Source organism: Lutjanus erythropterus, chromosome 8, assembly GCF_056507025.1.
Source record: "Lutjanus erythropterus isolate fLutEry1 chromosome 8, fLutEry1.hap2, whole genome shotgun sequence".
NCBI classification, from domain to species: domain Eukaryota; kingdom Metazoa; phylum Chordata; class Actinopteri; order Lutjaniformes; family Lutjanidae; genus Lutjanus; species Lutjanus erythropterus.
Genome location: NC_139324.1, coordinates 28,434,451 through 28,448,365, shown reverse-complemented (window position 1 = coordinate 28,448,365; position 13,915 = coordinate 28,434,451). Strand labels below are relative to the sequence as shown.

Sequence of the window (13,915 nt, the reverse complement as noted above, 5' to 3'; positions counted from 1 at the left end):
ATTGTAAAATATTTGTATATTGAATTGTTGTCTTTTCCAAATAAAAAGATAATTACAAAAAAAAAAAAAAAAAAAATGCGACTGACAATTTAAAATGGTCTAACATGAAACTTTTAAAAAAATCATTAACTAATTCATGTTTGTCACCTGTGTGGCATGAATGACCGCAGGATCACCAGACACTCCAGGAGCAGAGGCGTATAACGGGTTCTCAAATGTGATTGGCTGCCTTCCAGCTTCCATGGCAAAATTATCGTCCTGTCGGGATATTATATTAATAACACTGCTTTTTACGCTAATTAAAGACACATCATTAATTGTCTCTTAACTGCTGCTGATACAAGCGGTTCTAGAAGGAATGACACAGTGAAAGTTGTCAATAAAGACCACGTAGAGCACTTTGTTTGTGAGTCAAACATGCTGGCGCCACAGAAAATATTAACAGCTAATAAGCATCCTGGCAGGACTCACCATCTGCATGGCTGTGTCAATGAATGACACTCCGATGTGCGACGGTCCGAGGTCAACGTTATCACCCGAGCGAAACGTCACCCCGTTCCCCGTGTCGCCAGACTTTACAAGGCTGCTGAGGCTGGACAAAAACAAAAACATTACAGGTTGAACTTTGAGTTAAACTCAGAAAAACAGAAAAAAACAACAACACAGAAACAGAGAGCAAAGATACCTGGGTAGTTTGGGCATGGAAGGGATGAAAGATCCCGTTCGTTTGTAGTTGAGGAAAACGCCAACGGCCAAAGCTCCAGTAATCAGGATGATGATGACGGCCAGTAGAACAGCCACAGCTGGAGACAAAGTAGAACATAATCAGTTTGTAATAAGGTGCTGATCGAATATTACTTCTGTAAAAACATTTTGCTGACTAGTCCTTTACTGCTCATGTCCTTTGGATGACCCAGTGGTCTGTTGACAATTAGGAGAAGTTAAACAGTGATCAGTTTAAGTATTACTTGGCTATTTATTGAGGAAATGTTGGCCGGGAAACATCTTCAGCAACTGCTGAGTTTTCTAACTGTTTTGTTGACCTGAGTATCTTTTAGGTAGATAAGTTAAAGGGATGACTTCATCTCATTTGGTCTTGTTCTGCTCCAGTGAAGCCAACAGACCCTGACTGTTACTGTACAGCAGCTCCCACATGTCAACAAGTGCATGTATGACAGACTAACACTTTTTGTTTGGAAGAATTTGATTAGCCGACTCTTCTAGTTAAAGGAGAGACGAAATATTAAAGTGTAATTTTTGGTATTTTTCGACCTGGACCCTACTTTCCCAAGTTTTTGTGTCTAAGTGACAAATAGGGACAACAATTTTCAGCACCCTGTCAATACATCCACTCAAAGTGCTTGTTTTTGCCACTGACAGGCTCAGATTGTTCTTCTAAGTGTCTAACAGCTTTTTGGAAAGAGGAAGGTCTGTTTTGTTCAACCAGACACAGCAGACTGCATTTGCTAAACTGTAATTTTAACACTGTCATCCTAATTAAAACTTAAAACCTAGAAGTGAAAATATTCTGGTTGTACACAGTCTGCTTCTCTGATTTTCATCCTCCCTCTCCTAATATTTTCACATCTAACTGCAAATTAAGAGTTTATTTTTCAACCAAACAAGAGTTGGTGATTATTGAAACAGTGGAAAGATGGACCAATATTTTTTTGGTGAGTTTTATTTTGTTTCTGTTGAGTTTGAATGATGATGATGTTAAAATTACAATTTTGCAAATGGAGTTTGGTTGGTTTGGCAAGAGCTATTAACAGCTGTTTCTCGTCAAAAAAACATATCTTAGTCTTTAAAAAAAGCTCTCTCTCTGTAGTGATCCTTTCCATAATGGTGTCTGTCACTTATAATATAATATAGTATAATATAATATAGTACTTTGAACATACTATACTTTCCCAATATGGAGGCAAATCCTTAAGCATTCCTTTAAACACAGATTCTGCAGATTTCAAAAAGTTTAAGACTTTTTAAGCCCTCTTAGGACCATTATAGATGCAATTTAAGACCTACTTCACATCCATAATGGCAAAAAAAGTACATGTGCAGCACAGTTTGCATTGGTGGTTATTGAATCAGTGTTGGCTTTGTTTTGTAGTTGTTACAGCATCTTCAATAGCCTACAATTTTCTCCGAAAAGCACATTTAAAAGCAAGGTTGAAGTTAAATCCAACTTTGTAACAGTAACGTTAACTTAATAAATCAATTTTTAAGAACTGTCAGAATCTTATTAAAGACTTTGTAAGACAGTTTAATGCCTAAAATTCAGATTATACTCTTTCAGGGCTTGCAGAAACCTTGTTTAAAAACCTTCTATCAAAGCGAACCCTGCTGGTTAGGTTGGTTATTGAGGCTATTTTGCAGGAACATGGTGGCCAAAATACATTTACAAACCACTGGGTTAGATTCAGGGTAAATTTCAGTACCTGTTCCTGCTGGAGCGCCTCTTGACTTCCCCACCCGACAATCGCTGCCCACATAACCATACGGACATCTGCAGAAAGTCGTGATAAACATAATTTTCTTACATGGGAAACAAACATCTTGAAGTTTATTTGAAAAAGGTGGAATACCAAAAATATCAGGCATTACAGGATACGACTGATGGTGTAAACAGCACTGTCACTGGTGTAAACAGCACCTACAACTAAACTCACTTGCACTTGGGCAGACCACCTTCATCAGTGTAGCAGGTTCCACCATTCATGCATCTACATGCAAGGGGCATTGCAACAGGTGCCTCAATGGCTGCAGGAGCAAAAGCCAGGCAGACACAGAATGAACAACAACATTATCACAGCACACTTTCACAAAACAACACAGGAACAGCCAGGCACATGTGAAGAAGGATTTATGAATGCAAAATGAGAGGCAACACAACAGCCAACACTTTGGTGCAGGTAGAAGAGTCACAGCTGTTTACCTGCGTCACACTCGTTGGAGTCGAACTCCACCGGAGACGACCCCTGGGGACAGGCGCAAGTGTATCCACCGGGGCGTAGGAGACAGAGGTGGCTGCACACGTTCTTACAAGGGTTGGTTACTGAAGAGGAAAGAGCAAAAAGACTATTAGATATTGTTCAGAGAAAAAACAGTCAGTTCAGGTTTAGAAAAATAGTCAGAACAGCACAACATCTACACACTTCGTCCAACCAAACTCTGTAAAAGAGGTTTCATGTATGCTGCTGTCTGGAACCTTCTGCAATTAGATCTAAAATAGCAAAACTTGGTCTCTTTCTATGAATTCAAATCATTACGGCATAACCTGTATGTTCTCTCTTCTACACAAAAAAATATGTGATACAACTAAAGCTAAACTTGCTGTTAAATCTTGAAGACTGGGAGCTGAATCCTTACTTTAGGTAAGAGTTAAAAACAGGAACTAGAACAGCACTTTACTGTTTAACATCGCCACACGGATGTTTCGGGCCAGATGCCCTTCTTCGGTGTGTGTTCTGGTGATTTAAACGGTCAATTTACACAGAGTGGATTCATTACAGATGACTGGAACCAGCACAATAAAACCATCCCAACAGGAGGAGCCGTGACCTTTCAGGCAGAGTTGTGCACGTTCATTCTTATTAAGAGCCAGCTCCAAGTTGAGTTCACAGGGATTTAAATTAACTAGTTCATAGTTCACAATTTTGAAAATCGAACCTCCTCCTACCAGGGGACCAGGTGTGTGATATTAATGTTTCTGTATTAATTTCAATGGCCAGAATAACTTATATCTATAGTTACAAGTTGAGAACATTTTACACTACAGCAGACAGCAAACTTGAACACCAATATATTGTTGAAATTTCAATAAGGAACTCGAAATTCCATCTTTCCAGTTCAAATCGAACACACCATAATGCATACGAGCTGCACTGAGATGAAGAGGGAGACAAGACAGAGGAGAAGAGTGAATTGAATGCAGCTCTATCTGTCTGTTTCTCAGTGTAACACAAACTGAAGTCTGCAGTGTTGTTCATACACTAAATGCTGCATGATTAACCAAACCTTTTATATCATGTTGACATTTCTGTCCAACCTTTTTTAACTTAAGGCTGATGTTCTGTTGTTGAAAAATTTTTGAGGATCACCCAAAAACTAGTTCATTTTGTGCCACTGTATCTGTCTTTACCTGATGATGTGTCTTGATTGGTGTGATGACATTAAAAACTAATTGGTCACTGAATTATGCACTTTCTTTTATTTTATTTGAATCCTTAAGAGCATTTGTTTGTAGAAATAAGTAGTTTTATAAATTACCCTTAACAACAAAAATATTCTGACCATTTGGCAGTACCACTACCCCCAGGGCCCACTAGATGGCACTCTGAGGCCTATCAGAAGGAACACAACCCAGTGGTTGAGAATGGCTGTGAAGTGAAGTTTTTGCAACATGAAAGCTCACAGCTGGATGCCACTAAGTCCTACACACTGCCTTTAAAGGGTATATGCAAAATCTACTGTAAAACACTGTCAAACCATTCAGAATTTTTATTCTATTATGTGCCATACTGAAAACCTACTGAGACTGTGTCAGTAATAACCCACCATCAGGTCATGTGATGCCTCGAACATGACAGTCTCTCTGTGTTCTGACCTGACTGGTTGTGCCGGTGCTCCTGGTAGATGCGGACTTGAGTCAGCCAGGGGTTGATGGTGAGAACTTTGACTTTATTTCCTCTCCCGAACTTGTTTGTCCTCCACACTTCACCTTTATCCTTTGTTGTCCAGTAAACATGTCCTTCAAACACATCCAGACTGTACGGATGTCCGATGTCTGAAAGAGAGGAAACACTAAACTTTAAATGCACATTTTGAATAAATACTTGATGCATCAGTGCCACCCACATTAAACTTCATATTTGTTTGGATTTGTGCAGACCGGCTGCCCCACGTCTCAGTGTTCTGACCTCCTGATATGACGATCTTCCTGTCTGTGCCATCAGGCTTCATGGACTCAATGATGTTTTCTTTGGAGTCGCACCAGTAGATCCTGTTTCCATTCACATAGTCAAGAGCCAGCCCAGTAGGCCAGCCCAGGTCCTCCTCCTTCACCAGCACCTCTCTGTGCTGACCGTCCATCCACGCCGATTCTATCCTGGGTTTCCTGCCCCAGTCTGTCCAGTACATCATTCTACACACACAGGAAAAAATCACAGAGACAACATATTGTCCTTAACACTGTGTAAAGCAATGAAGGACACCATTTTTTTTTTTTTTAAAGCTCTACAGCCTCATACCCGAGTGATGGATTGACAACGATAGCAGCGGGCTGGTCGAGGTCTGTGTGGATCAACCACTTCCTGTACCGCCCATCTAGTTTGGCCACTTCGATTCGATTGGTGCCTGAATCTGTCCAGTAAATGTGCCTGTAAAAGTTGATGCATGAAATACATACTGAACAACTGATCACAATCTGGAGCAACCTCTGTAAATGTTAAAGGAATAATTCAGATTATTTGAAGTGGGTTTGTACTGTCTGAGGTACTCTGAGGTAGTAGATTGGTACAACTCTGCATTGGCAGTGATCATTTTTATTAAGAGGATTATGAAAAACTGACCTGGAAGTCTCTATCTGCAAAGGTTGTTCCTCTGTATACTCTGATTCATAAAGATATTCTTGTGTCTCCACAGTGAACGTCATTTTGTTATTGCTGCCATAATCGCTCATTTTTATTTTTTTGCATTTGTTGTCACTTCCGTAAACTGCTGTAACTCTAGCACAGACAGCTGATCTATGGAGTAATACAGCATGCAGCACCAGCAGGTGGTTTTATGTGTTGGAATATGGATGCACTGCCAAAGCAAAGTGCTGTATGATGGCCAGGTAAAGTGGTGAAAATATTCTAAATAAAGTGCACACTTAAACTGACGTTTTTTTTAGAAACATATTTCCTGCTGACCTGTCTGCAGCAGCACTATGCTGAGCTTCCATGCTGGGACTCCTCTCTGCTTCTCCAAACTGGGGACATGCTGACCACATTTACTGTACATGATACACTGAGTATCGATAAGTGCCTCATACAAACCCTCTTCAAATAATCTGAACTATCCCTTTAAGTCATAATCTTGGTGAATTACCCGCCAACCCAGTCCAAAGCGATGCCGTCAGGATTGGAGATGTATCTCAGGTTCAGATCCACCTCTTTCACTGGGTTGTTGCCATAATCGTTAAACGAGGTCATGTAGGCACGTTTGATGGAGCCAAACTCAGATCCTCGTCCCAGAACCGTCCAGTACACGATACCTACAACACATCAGGGGAAAAAAAGATGTCCAGACGTGTTGCTTTTATATTCACTGCAACATTAAAGGGTTTACAGAAGAAATCTTACTGAGTTCTTTTTCCCCGGAGTCCCACAGGTAGTCCAGGGATTGGATGTGCTCAGCATTGTCCACATAGTCTGAATACTGTTCAGAGGACAGGTTGAAACGACGGATGCGAACATTGTCCGGCAGGAGCAGCACTGGTGGGTTTCCTGTGCAGGGATTGAGATGTTGTGAATGCCAGAAGTGGAAAATAACGAAGTATCTGTACTTCTGTAGAGTTTTCAGGTATCTGTTCTTCACTTTAATTCTCAACCTCAGAGATACTTTTTACTTTTCAGGGTTCCTAAATCTTTTCCAAAAGCAAATTCCAAAACTCTTCAAGGATTTCCAGGGGTAATTTTCAAGCTTTATATATTATATAGATACTAGGGGTGCCACAATTTCAATATTAATTTGAAAATCATTCGAAACAAGCTTTCTGTTTCAATAATCAAATCTAAAAAGCCGAAATCTGAAAAATTTGAAAAAACAGTTTTGGGAAAAAGACATTTTCCCAGTATTTTTGTTCTTCCCAATCTCATCAACTTGCAGTGTCTGGCACATGTCCGGAGAAAAAAGGAACACTTCAAAGATGACACAGCGCAGCTTAAGAGCTGTTATATCACGCCTGACACTGAATAGACTATGTTTTTACAGAAGAATATGAAAACATAAATGACAGTTGTCCAAACCAATGATCTGTTGCTCTTTACAAATCAAGACTTGATAGTTTAACAATGGCAGAGCTGTTTGTGTTAAAAAAACAAACAAATGTTTAAATCAGCAATTGAATCGAATCAAACAGATACTGTAAATATACTCAAAATGATTATTTAACTTCTTAATCACAACATATCAGATGTTATTGTGCTACGAACAACAAAAAATATGTTTTCTGATAATGTTTTACAGAAGGATCACAAAAGGGAAACACAACAAAGTTGCATGTTTCAAAATGTATCAAACTTGCTCTGATTTATTATTCAGTCAGATAGTATGAAAGTAATGCAATTACAGTTTAAGCAATTTCAAGCACTTTATCCAAATTCAAAGCACTTGAACCTTGAACCTTTAAAACACTGCATTAAAATTCAAGTGTTTCAAGCATTTCCAGCACTCGTACAAACCCTGTACTTTTGTACTTTGAGTACATTTCAGAGCCTGTACTTTTTTTTACTTTTACCTGAGTAAAGAGGTCGAATCAGTACTTCAGTCTTTTCTTTCACAAGTGTCTGTACTTCTACTTGAGTAAAGAATGTGTGTACTTTTGCCACCTCTGATGAATACAATTAGCAATTTCAATGCATGGTTTGGCTTAACTCAGTGATAAAAGGGAACTTTTGTAAAGAATTTCCTCCTGGGTGTGAATACCGAGCTCTTACCCTGTGCAGCACACTCTGTCCCATGCGGCTCACCGAAAGAGAGGAATCCGTCAGCACAAAAACACTCGTAGCTGCCCTTTGTGTTCTTGCACTCCTGAGGACACGTGCCATACACCTCACACTCATTCACATCTGTTTTTCCAGAAGCAGAAGAAATTTTAAAAAAAAAGTTGAATGCAGTAGAAATACATTTGTGTCTGGGTTTAAATGGATCGAGCGTAACTGTGTCTTTTACCTTCACAAGTGTGTCTTTCTGTCTCTTTAGGCTTGTAACCAGGCCTGCAAGAACAGAGTAAGCCTCCCTCCACCAGGTTGGTACAGTTGTGTTCACAGATGTTGTCACTGCACGTGTGTCCACTGCCGTGGTCTGACAGGAGCAAATACAGATACACTGAAAGTCAGACTGGACATTCATGAAGGTAACTGTATGGTGCATACAGTATGTGTTGTTTTTGTTTTATGGTCAGTGTATCTCTTGGTCGTTGCATTTTCCTTTCAGAAAAAACAAAAAAAAATGAGGGTTTATTTCTTTTTCATTTTAAAATACAAAAATTAAAATTGAAATACAAGTTTTTTTTTCTTGGTCACTGTCAAAATTGAGTGAGCTAAATTAAAAAAACATAGCTTAATTTTTATTTTGTATTTTGTATAACAAAAAATAAAATCACTAGAAAACAGCCAGGTAAAAAGAGAAGGTGTGTTTCTTCAGTTTCCAGCGAGTGTTGCTTTAGTCCAGGCTAAAATGTCTTTGGAAACCTTCCAATATGATTTTAGACATGACAAAACAAGGCCTGTCATCTGCAGGAATCTCACGGTGCTTAAGTGAGCCATCATTTCTGAAAACGCTGCTAAGCAAGTGAAAAAAACGTAGGCCTATTAACCTTTCTGTTTTCTACTGATTTTACTTTCTTTTATACAAAATAGAAGACAAATAATAATAATCATTCCTTCTTGACCATGACAAAGAAAAATATATTGCATTTAAATTTAAATTTTTGTTTTTTAAAACGAGAAAGAAATAACTTGAAAGAAATGAACTTCGAATGACTAAAAAATATATTCTTGCACATTATCAGGTGCAGTCAACTGTAGTCGACTGAAATAACTCAGTAGAATAAATAAAAGAATAAAACAACTCATGATCCTGCATTTGAATGGTAACTTGTCTCCAAATTCAACATATTTCCATATAAAACAGTACTGAAAAAAAATTGTGATTTTATTTATCTGAAGTTTAGCACACCTGCTGACACGTTGTGCTGTGTCAATCAGTAATTGAATTTTGAGGGGGGGTCATTTAAATTAGGTTCCGTTTTTCATTCTGCAATTCATCATCATTACAAATATGCTCTTTGTTGATGTACTCACGGCAGCCAAGCTCATCCGACTGGTCTCCACAGTCATCATAGTCATCACAGGCGTACTGCAGAGGGATGCACTGTCCATTACTGCATTTGTATTCATCGTCTGTACAGGGTCCGTGAGTGGGGCTTTGGCCTTGATGCAGAGAAACACATCAACTCAAGAGATGCTGCAGATGTGTGTAGTTAAATTCAACAATGAAAAATAGAACATGAGAAGATGAATGACACCATCAACTAGAAACTATCACGCTTACAGTTTTCCTGTCTCTCATCAGAGCCGTCACCGCAGTCGTCAACAGAGTTGCACAGCTCATGGCTGTAAATGCAGCGGTTGTTGTCACAGCGGAAACGGAACGGAGTCTCACACTGGATTTCCACTGTGGATGAACAGAAATGATCAGCGTCAAGAAGAAGTTCGGTAGATAAAAAAAAAAACATACTTACAAATACTTATCAAATTAAGTTTGATGTTACTGTGGGCAGGACACTTGAGAGGAATATAATAAGACTTTGGTTTTATGTGTGCTGTACTTCTTACAGCAGAGGTGAAGCTCCTCATCTGAATTATCTCCACAGTCGTTGTCCCCGTCACATTTCCAGTGAGGCTGGACACATACATGATTCTTGCACTCAAACAGGAAGGGGGGGCAGTAGGTACCGTTGGGAAAGCGGGTCGCTGGAAGTCAGAACAAACAAACTCAAATTTGGAACAAAACAATAAAAAAAGAACACATGTATGCTAAATTCACTTATGTTTAAAAAAAAAAACTCTGCGGGACACTTACGACAAGATGTCTCATCTGTATAGTCCAGACAGTCAGGATTTCCATCGCATTTGAAGCGTTCGGCGATACAATGTCCACTGCCGCACTGGAAGTAACCGGGATGACAAGTTCTCAACTCTGCAACACAGAAAAAAACAGCACAAAATGACCAAATGTAGCATCACTACACATAGCAGTATCCCCCACTCGTGGAAAAGGGGAGCAATAACTTTGTCATGACTATAGTAAAGGCACATTTAAGTCTTTTATTTTTGTTTTGTTTAAGTCAGGATTTAGTCAGTGGATGCTTCAGTGTTTCATAATTTTGGTCAGTGTTTTATTCATGATTTGCTCAGAATATTATTAGACATACTGTAATGGATTTTGTTTAAGGATTTTTCTCCTGGCTGTCAAAATTCCAATGAGAAGTAAGCAGACCTTGAACTGTGTTTAGTCAAGTAGGCTGAGAATGTGTCACTGGCATGTTCTTTCATATCATATAGAAATGAATACAGTAGTCATTATTGTTTTTCAGAGTGATAATGTTCCCTGATATGACCTGACAAATCAGTCGTTACATATATATATTACTGAGGCCTCCTGCTAAATTCAGCATCATGTTTCAGAAGTGAAAATGTGTAAACTGCAGTGCAGCGTTTAGTCAATTGTATACATATACATGGTTGTGTTTTTTCCGCATATCTTTAATCCAAGTGTCCACGGATACGTTGTCTCTGCTCTTTCTTTTCTTTTTGGTTCTTTTCCTTTCATTCATTTCTTCCCACCTGCCAGGCTGCTGGCGAAGACGAGACACTACCTTTTTTACCTCGCCAGATTTATTTGTACTGTGAGATGGCTGATTACTGTGATTTAACTTAGGTTGTCCATCCAAACAGAGCCAACTATTTTGTCTTGTCTTTATACGTCAGGGCATAATGAACAGACATTGCATGTCTTTGTCACAATTTACTGATTAAATAAATGGACGTCAAAGAATACTTATCATCAGAATTTTTGTTGACAAAATTCTAAAAGTCTCACAGCATCCACAGTCTTTATTCCTCCAAGGGAAATGCTCTTTCATTTCATGTGTCTCATCTAGAATAACCTCTAGATATGTGATGGCAAGTGAGACTTGGATTTTTAAAACATTGATCTGTCCTGCATTCTACCAGCACTGTAAAAAAGAGTGCAGAGTGAATAAATTATGTTTCAATAGACGACTATTGGTGGTCCTGTCTGTCTGTGCTATGCTTCAAAACGTGAAGTTTTATTGCTTCTTTGTTTAGCGCAACCCTCCGTTACTCACAAACATCCACCCAACAAAGAGCCTCCACTTACCACAGTCCCTTTCATCCGAGTTGTCCTCACAGTCGTTGTCATGGTCACAGACCCAACGGTCAGGAATGCAGCGCAGATTATCACAACGAAACTCGCTCTCTGTGCACGCGCGTGGAGCTGAAGAAAAACATGAAAACAGAAATTAAACAGTGTGGGATCAAGCAAATGCAGAACTTTTTTTGTTTGTTTGTTTTCATTAAATGTCCAGAAAACAGACTCATAAACATCAATCAGAGGGATGTCAAAAGCTCTTGTGTCTTGAATTGAAACTTGTGAAGGATTTGTAAATGCTGTCTATTATTTTCCTTCATATTTTGACATAAAACGCCCACATTTACAGAAGCAACTGTGAGCAGCCGTTACTTAGCGGTGAGCTCATGAGTTCACTGGAAACAAACTCTCCTGGCATCAGCAGCGCAGCAGCAAGGGGAGCGGTACCACCATGATTTAACCCCAGTCACCGTTTCTACGTTGAGAAGCTACATTATCGCTATTAACTGGCATGTTCTCAGACATGTTTAAATTCTCCAGGGCAAAGGGTGACAGACTCCTTCACTCCCTCTTTCTGACACACTGAGGACAGCCTGTTTCTCTAGCAGCTGATAAGACTACCTCTCTCAGCGCTCCACCATCGGCAGAAGTGTTGAGCCTCTTACAGAACCTCCCTGCTGTCTGATAAAAAGATAGCAGGACTGTTTTTTGCCATCAACACTGCTTTTTCATTTGGACAATTGACAGGAGCTGCACTCAAATCCCACAGTAAACCTACTTAGAAGACACTTAGATGATTTCAAAACAGTGTACCCTTCTTTCACTGCTCATGCTCTCGTCAGTGCTAAAACCAAAGCCCTCAAACGCAACTGAGTGGCGTAACTTTATCAGTGACGGCGAACAGCACTCACTGCAGCTGCGTTCGTCGGAGTTGTCCCCGCAGTCGTCATCCCCGTCACACCTCCACCTCAGCGGGATGCAGCGGTGGTTGTCACAGCGGAAGTCTCCGTTAGGATCACAGGTCAATTCATCTGGGAAAAGAGCAGATACATGAAACTGGTCATCGTTTTAAACCATTACTGTATATGGTATGTTGCACTGAGTGACTGTTTCCTCTGTTTCTGCTGGCTCTGATTGGTTTTCATTCAGGCAGGGTGGATTCTTGTAAATGCAATTAGGATCACTGGGAGGAGCCAGAGGGACCTGATTATCTGTCTCGTGGTACTGTTAGGCTATAGCGACAGTTTCAGAAAATATGAGGAAAAGGTTTTAAAACTTTCTTTAAAAAATAGCGGTGGAAGGATGCTGGATGACTTTTTTTTGTCATTTTTAGGTTCACCTAGCTAAAACTAATGCAATCTAATAAAAAGCCCTGCAATATATCCTACCATGAAATAGATCACAATATTAAGTTATTCATAATTGTTTTATTGAAATGTTGATTGAACTTTACGATAATTTTGAAAGCCATAGTTGCTTGTGTTGCATGTGTTTTTGAATTATACCGTGTTCCTAATGTTTTGTCTCATTACTTATTAATGCTGTGAATTAAATATCGGAGACACCTGTAAGTACAACATAATACAGGTCAACAGCACCACAAACTACAGCAATAACAAAGAAAAAGAACAATATGTGATGTTATATTAAACTAAATATACAAGTTGTACCTAATTAACTGGAAACTGAGTGTATATTGTGCAATATAATTCATTTCATATTTCACCTGCTTTAGTTTGTCACTGGAATGGCACAAATATACACTACCAAAAGTTTAGAGTAACATTCTATATTGCTTTTCTTCTTTCTTTCTAATGGCTATTATAACATACATAAAAACACTTCAGACACTACATACATTCATTTTAAATTTGACTTATATTGAGACAATATCCCCAGGGGAGAATACTTTTGTAACCACATTTCCCCTAATTTCCCTTCATTTTAGTTTGTTTTCCAGTCCAGCAAAGCATAATTAACCCAAGATAATAATTAAATCGCCACCATGCAATTGTTCAGTTGATATTCTGTGATCTATTTCCAGTAGTGGTAGCCCCAGACTAGCCTTGTATTTTGAAGAATATCTTTACTAAAGCAACATGTCTATTAATTCCAGCTTGTTTTTGGCATGATTGTGCTTGTGACACTAAAGTAGGAACCCGTTCCCACAGATTTTGGTGCCAAGCTTCTAATTTCTTTCACCAATAACTGGTGATTTATTCTATTTTAAGTCAACTGTTGCCCAGAGGTATATTTTTCTCCTTCTGCCCTTTCAGTTGTCACTCTGGTTGAACAATTGTACAGCATTTTGTTCTCCATGTAGAAAAAATTTCTGCATACCTGTCACACAAAATAAGTATTTGTAAGTGAGAGTTTTCTACAACCTAAAAGCATGAAAGACCATTTGAAAATGAAGAGCAACAACTCATGCTTTTCTGACAGGCGATTGCAAACTTTTAAATGGTGATGTATGTCTGTATATTACACTTTGAATAACACAGTGTGGACTGAAAATTCTCACTGTTGAAACTGTTTCCTCCATCCAGCAGTCAGTAACAAGAAAAGATGATGATGCTGGATAAGATCAACAACATCATGATATGACTGGAATTTGTTTGGCGTTTAGGTAATGATGAAACTGTCAGTTTGAAATGAAAGGCATCTTGCTTTTTAATTAAACTGCAATAGTAATAGAGGGAGGACGGCAGTGTGCACAGATGGGTGACCTCTGTCCATGTCAGTACATGTCTCTAAA

The 13,915-nt window shown here is 39.0% G+C and overlaps 1 protein-coding gene across 2 annotated transcripts in view; it reads right to left on the bottom strand.

The window, feature by feature from the left end:
* The window catches only part of lrp2a (low density lipoprotein receptor-related protein 2a), a 68,932-nt gene that overhangs the window by 1,834 nt on the left and 53,183 nt on the right, over positions 1 to 13,915 (bottom strand). For both annotated transcript variants that reach the window (XM_084725185.1, XM_084725186.1), the window contains 19 exons: positions 12,072 to 12,191; positions 11,170 to 11,286; positions 9,850 to 9,966; positions 9,603 to 9,740; positions 9,319 to 9,441; positions 9,069 to 9,197; positions 7,936 to 8,067; positions 7,701 to 7,832; positions 6,345 to 6,488; positions 6,091 to 6,256; positions 5,250 to 5,378; positions 4,920 to 5,143; positions 4,607 to 4,786; positions 2,936 to 3,055; positions 2,670 to 2,760; positions 2,439 to 2,506; positions 686 to 803; positions 472 to 592; positions 148 to 258 (listed from right to left, as the gene is read on the bottom strand). In XM_084725185.1, the coding sequence (XP_084581311.1) occupies positions 148 to 258; positions 472 to 592; positions 686 to 803; positions 2,439 to 2,506; positions 2,670 to 2,760; positions 2,936 to 3,055; positions 4,607 to 4,786; positions 4,920 to 5,143; positions 5,250 to 5,378; positions 6,091 to 6,256; positions 6,345 to 6,488; positions 7,701 to 7,832; positions 7,936 to 8,067; positions 9,069 to 9,197; positions 9,319 to 9,441; positions 9,603 to 9,740; positions 9,850 to 9,966; positions 11,170 to 11,286; positions 12,072 to 12,191 (2,480 nt within the window). The remainder of the gene's footprint in view (positions 1 to 147; positions 259 to 471; positions 593 to 685; positions 804 to 2,438; positions 2,507 to 2,669; positions 2,761 to 2,935; positions 3,056 to 4,606; positions 4,787 to 4,919; positions 5,144 to 5,249; positions 5,379 to 6,090; positions 6,257 to 6,344; positions 6,489 to 7,700; positions 7,833 to 7,935; positions 8,068 to 9,068; positions 9,198 to 9,318; positions 9,442 to 9,602; positions 9,741 to 9,849; positions 9,967 to 11,169; positions 11,287 to 12,071; positions 12,192 to 13,915) is intronic.